Genomic DNA, 5,890 nt, shown 5'->3' on the forward strand with positions numbered 1-5,890 from the left:
CCTCCCTCTCTCTCTGTCCCCCCTCCCTCCCTCTCTCTGTCACTCCCTCCCTCTCTCTCTGTCACCCCCCCTCCCTCCCTCCCTCTCTCTCTGTCCCCCCTCCCTCCCTCTCTCTGTCACTCCTCCCTCCCTCTCTCTGTCCCCCCTCCCTCCCTCTCTCTGTCACTCCTCCCTCCCTCTCTCTGTCACTCCCTCCCTCTCTCTCTGTCCCCCCTCCCTCCCTCTCTCTGTCCCCCCTCCCTCCCTCTCTCTGTCCCCCCTCCCTCCCTCCCTCTCTCTGTCCCCCCCTCCCTCCCTCTCTCTGTCCCCCCTCCCTCCCTCTCTCTCTGTCCCCCCTCCCTCCCTCCCTCTCTCTCTGTCACCCCTCCCTCCCTCCCTCCCTCTCTCTGTCACTCCCTCCCTCTCTCTCTGTCATCCCCCCTCCCTCCCTCCCTCTCTCTCTGTCCCCCCTCCCTCCCTCCGTCCCCCTCTTTTTCTCTCTCTGTCACCCCCTCCCTCCCTTCCCCTTTCGGTGACTTAACACACTCTTGAATATTTTGCGCTGTGTTTGGTCTTGTATCCGAAACGTTTAATCTTTCTAGAATCCTGTTCGAGAGCTGGGGAGCGTACGGGATTGATGAACCGTCCAACATGGTACTGAGCCCCCATACCCAGTCCTCAGGCACCATACAGCCAGCCAGTTAGCTGATCCCCGCTACCCCCCCCCCCACCCCTCACCCCCACTCCGGACGGACATTCGGGGCTACAAATGGCTGCGGTTGATCCTGGCCACAGCCCCATTGACTCCGTCGCTATCCTGTTAACCCCTACTTGAGAGTGCGCGTGCGCGTGCACTGAGGGTTGTGATGCTGCCTGCAGTTGAGCATCCCCTCGAGTAATTGGGGTTTTCACCATCCTCTGTGTGCGGACGCTTCACGGCATCACCACTGATTTTAAGGCCGTGCACCCCCTCTTGTTCTGGGCTCCCCTATGCTCAGTGCTTTGCCAGCCTGTGAAAAGGGCTCAGTTTGTTTCCCCCACCCCCAAGATGGAATGGGAAATCTCTACAGCTCGACCCGTCTCTCCCTCTGTATCCTGAGTATGGAACAGCCCCACGATTGTTCGATATGTCTAATCAGACAAACCATCTCACTGGATGGGGGGGGATGGAGGGACAAACCATCTCTCTGGATGGAGCAGGTGGGGGAACCAACCATCTCACTGGGTGGTGGGTGGGGTGAGGTGGAGGAACCAACCATCTCACTGGGTGGTGGGTGGGGGGGCAACCATCTCACTGGATGGGGGTAGGGTGGCAGAGGGACCAACCATCTCACTGGAAGTGGAGGCGTGGGGGGAGGGGGTGCGCAGGGGTGGTGAGGGGCCAACCAACTCACTAGATGTGGGGTTGGGGGGGCCAACCATCTCACTGGGTGAGGGGGTGGCAGCGGGACCTACCATCTCTCTGGATTGGGGGAGGTGAATGGGAGCCACCCATCTCACTGTATGGCGCGGGGTGGTGGTGAGGTGGGGGGGGTGGTGGTGGTGGGGTGGGTGATGGAGGGACCAACCATCTCACTGGATGGATGCAACCACCTCAGTGATGGGGGATGGAAGGGGAGCAACCATCTCACTTGATGGGAGTGGGTGGAAGGGACCAACCACCTCACTGGAAGGGGAGGGGGGTGGAAGGGGCCAACCACCTCACTGGAAGGGGAGGGGGTGGAAGGGGCCAACCACCTCACTGGAAGGGGAGGGGGTGGAAGGGGCCAACTACCTCACTGGAAGGGGAGGGGGTGGAAGGGGCCAACCACCTCACTGGAAGGGGAGGGGGTGGAAGGGGCCAACCACCTCACTGGAAGGGGAGGGGGTGGAATGGGCCAACTACCTCACTGGAAGGGGAGGGGGTGGAAGGGGCCAACCACCTCACTGGAAGGGGAGGGGGTGGAAGGGGCCAACTACCTCACTGGAAGGGGAGGGGGTGGAAGGGGCCAACCACCTCACTGGAAGGGGAGGGGGTGGAAGGGGCCAACCACCTCACTGGAAGGGGAGGGGGTGGAAGGGGCCAACTGGATGGGAGAAGGGAACCTGTTGAGTTCTGACTCCCTCCTCACCTCGCGACCCAGCTTCTCAACATGACCATTACAGATTGCGACCTGGCCCGATGTGCTCCCTGAATCTGCTGCCTCACATCCTCTTTTTTCTCTCTGTCTCTCACTCTCTGTGTTTTCTATTCAGGAATCACTGCAGCCCCTGCTCGCACAGGAAGCGACACGGCTTTGAGCAGAACCCACAAACCTGCGAGTGCAAATGCCGGCTCTCCCACCGCAAGTGCCGAGAGAAAGGGCAGGAACTGAACGAGCACACGTGCAGGTGGGTGACACCGGGGTGGGGGAGGGGGGGAGGAAGGGGGATGGGGAGGGGGGGGGGGAAGGGTGGGGGGGGCGTGGTTGGAAGGGGGGAAGGGGATGGAAGTGGGGAAGGCGGGTGGAAGGAGGTGGAAGTGGGGGAGGGGGGAAGGGGGTGTGGGAGGGGGGAGGGGGAAGGGGGTGTGGGAGGGGGAAGGGGGTGTGGGAGGGGGGAGGGGGTGTGGGAGGGGGGAGGGGGTGTGGGAGGGGGGAGGGGGGAGGGGGGTGTGGGAGGGGGAAGGGGGGAAGGGGGTGTGGGAGGGGGGAGGGGGAAGGGGGTGTGGGAGGGGGAAGGGGGAAGGGGGTGTGGGAGGGGGAAGGGGGGAAGGGGGTGTGGGAGGGGGGGAGGGGGAAGGGGGTGTGGGAGGGGGAAGGGGGGGAAGGGGGTGTGGGAGGGGGGAGGGGGAAGGGGGTGTGGGAGGGGGAAGGGGGGAAGGGGGTGTGGGAGGGGGGAGGGGGAAGGGGGTGTGGGAGGGGGAAGGGGGTGTGGGAGGGGGAAGGGGGTGTGGGAGGGGGGAGGGGGTGTGGGAGGGGGGAGGGGGTGTGGGAGGGGGGAGGGGGGAGGGGGTGTGGGAGGGGGAAGGGGGTGTGGGAGGGGGGAAGGGGGTGTGGAAGGGGGAGGGGGGAGGGGGTGTGGGAGGGGGGAGGGGGTGTGGGAGGGGGGAAGGGGGTGTGGGAGGGGGTGTGGGAGGGGGGAGGGGGAAGGGGGTGTGGAGGGGGGAGGGGGTGTGGGAGGGGGGAAGGGGGTGTGGGAGGGGGGAAGGGGGTGTGGGAGGGGTGAAGGGGGTGTGGGAGTGGGAAGGGGGTGTGGGAGGGGGGAGGGGGTGTGGGAGGGGGGAAGGGGGTGTGGGAGGGGGTGTGGGAGGGGGGAGGGGGTGTGGGAGGGGGAAGGGGGTGTGGGAGGGGGTGTGGGAGGGGGGAGGGGGTGTGGGAGGGGGGAGGGGGAAGGGGGTGTGGGAGTGGGAAGGGGGTGTGGGAGGGGGGAGGGGGTGTGGGAGGGGGGAAGGGGGTGTGGGAGGGGGTGTGGGAGGGGGGAGGGGGTGTGGGAGGGGGGAGGGGGAAGGGGGTGTGGGAGGGGGGAGGGGGTGTGGGAGGGGGGAAGGGGGTGTGGGAGGGGTGAAGGGGGTGTGGGAGTGGGAAGGGGGTGTGGGAGGGGGGAGGGGGTGTGGGAGGGGGGAAGGGGGTGTGGGAGTGGGACGGGGGTGTGGGAGGGGGGAGGGGGTGTGGGAGGGGGGAAGGGGGTGTGGGAGGGGGTGTGGGAGGGGGGAGGGGGTGTGGGAGGGGGGAGGGGGAAGGGGGTGTGGGAGGGGGGAGGGGGTGTGGGAGGGGGGAAGGGGGTGTGGGAGGGGTGAAGGGGGTGTGGGAGTGGGAAGGGGGTGTGGGAGGGGGGAGGGGGTGTGGGAGGGGGGAGGGGGAAGGGGGTGTGGGAGTGGGAAGGGGGGTGTGGGAGGGGGGAAGGGGGTGTGGGAGGGGGGAGGGGGTGTGGAAGGGGGGAAGGGGGTGTGGGAGGGGGGAAGGGGGAAGGGGGTGTGGGAGGGGGAAGGGGGTGTGGGAGGGGGAAGGGGGGTGTGGGAGGGGGGAAGGGGGTGTGGGAGTGGGAAGGGGGTGTGGGAGGGGGGAAGGGGGTGTGGGAGGGGGAAGGGGGTGTGGGAGGGGGAAGGGGGTGTGGGAGGGGGAAGGGGGTGTGGAAGGGGGAAGGGGGTGTGGAAGGGGGAAGGGGGTGTGGGAGGGGGGAGGGGGAAGGGGGTGTGGGAGGGGGGAAGGGGGTGTGGGAGGGGGGAGGGGGGTGTGGGAGGGGGGAAGGGGGTGTGGGAGGGGGGAGGGGGTGTGGGAGGGGGGAGGGGGAAGGGGGTGTGGGAGGGGGGAAGGGGGTGTGGGAGGGGGAAGGGGGTGTGGGAGGGGGAAGGGGGTGTGGGAGGGGGGAGGGGGTGTGGGAGGGGGAAGGGGGAAGGGGGTGTGGGAGGGGGGAGGGGGGAAGGGGGTGTGGGAGGGGGAAGGGGGTGTGGGAGGGGGAAGGGGGTGTGGGAGGGGGGAGGGGGAAGGGGGTGTGGGAGGGGGGAAGGGGGTGTGGAAGGGGGGAGGGGGGAAGGGGAGGAGGGGGTGGAAGTGGGAGGAGGGGGAAGGGGAGGAGGGGGTGGAAGTGGGAGGAGGGGGAAGGGGGCGGGAGGAGGGAAGGGGGTTAAAGGTGGGATGGGAGACAGGGTGGGAGTGGGGTTGGGGTTGCGGGTGGGGTCCCGGATCGATGAAGAACCAAACCGGCGGGACAATTCCTGACCATCGTGTTGTGGGAAGGATGTGATCGGATGAGGAGGGGGTGCAGGGGAAGACTTCCCAAGATGCAGGAAGGAGTGGAGAATTTTTATGGAATTAGGAGAGTCCAAGAGTGAAAGAATTTCCATTAAGAGAGAACTGGGGAGGGGGGTGGGGGGGTGTTGAGGAGCCATTTCCTCACCCAGAGGCTGGTGGGGGATCTAGAACTCGCTGCCTGAAGGGGTGGTTGATTCAGAAACCCTCACGTGTTTTTGGGCACACACTTGGACTGCCCAAGCCTACAGGGCAATGGACCAGGAGCTGGGATGTGGATTGACGAGCACAGACACGATGGGCCGAATGCTTCCCGTCCGTGCCGGGAGTCTCCCGACATGTTGTGCAGGGAATTTCGGGGAGCGTCGGACCCCTACACCTCCGCCCCACCCCCACCAGCCCCTCACACACTCCCACCGTCCCCCAGCCAGGACCTCCCCACCCCAGGAGAGGTTGTGATTAACCAGAGTCTCCTCTTCTCCCTCTTTGCAGATGCGAAAGGCTGAGGCGATGATCGGTGGCGGTGGGGATGCCGTGAGCCAGCTCCTGCCTTGTCGGCCGCTGCGATGCTGAGGGTGGGGAGAGAGGGGCAGGCACGAGTCGAGGAAAGCGCCGCTGTGCAGCCAAGTCCACGGATCCTGGTCACTCGATCAGCAAACAGTGCAAACTCCTCTCCCTCTCACCCATCTCTCTGCCCACCTCCTCCCCGATCTCTCTGCCCACCTCCTCCCCGATCTCTCTGCCCTTCCTCCCCTCCGATCTCTCTGCCCTTCCTCCCCTATCTCTCCCCACCTCCTCCCCGATCTCTCTGCCCTTCCTCCCCTATCTCTCCCCCCTCCTCCTCAATCTCTCTGCCCTTCCTCCTCTCTCTTTCCCCCTCCTCTTCTCTCCACTTCCTCTTCCCTTTCTTTCCCCAATCCCTCTCTCTCCCCTCGCACTCTCTCTCCCCTCGCACTCTCTTTCTCTCTCCTCTCTCTCTTTCTCCCCCGCTCTCTCTTTCTCTCCCCCGCTCTCTCTTTCTCTCCCCCGCTCTCTCTTTCTCTCCCCCGCTCTCTCTTTCTCTCCCCCGCTCTCTCTTTCTCTCCCCCGCTCTCTCTTTCTCTCCCCCGCTCTCTCTTTCTCTCCCCCGCTCTCTCTTTCTCTCCCCCGCTCTCTCTTTCTCTCCCCCGCTCTCTCTTTCTCTCCCCCGCTCTCTCTTTCTC

The 5,890-nt window shown here is 66.0% G+C and overlaps 1 protein-coding gene across 1 annotated transcript in view; it reads left to right on the forward strand.

Annotated features, from left to right (window-relative positions):
- The window catches only part of vegfba (vascular endothelial growth factor Ba), a 19,164-nt gene extending 13,738 nt beyond the window's left edge, over positions 1-5,426 (forward strand). The window contains exons 5-6 of the mRNA XM_041179952.1: positions 2,215-2,349; positions 5,181-5,426. Of these exons, the coding sequence (XP_041035886.1) occupies positions 2,215-2,349; positions 5,181-5,202 (157 nt within the window). The 3' untranslated portion in view covers positions 5,203-5,426. The remainder of the gene's footprint in view (positions 1-2,214; positions 2,350-5,180) is intronic.
- The last annotated feature ends 464 nt before the right edge of the window (positions 5,427-5,890 follow it).

The sequence above is a fragment of the Carcharodon carcharias genome, chromosome 37, assembly GCF_017639515.1.
Source record: "Carcharodon carcharias isolate sCarCar2 chromosome 37, sCarCar2.pri, whole genome shotgun sequence".
NCBI classification, from domain to species: Eukaryota; Metazoa; Chordata; class Chondrichthyes; order Lamniformes; family Lamnidae; genus Carcharodon; species Carcharodon carcharias.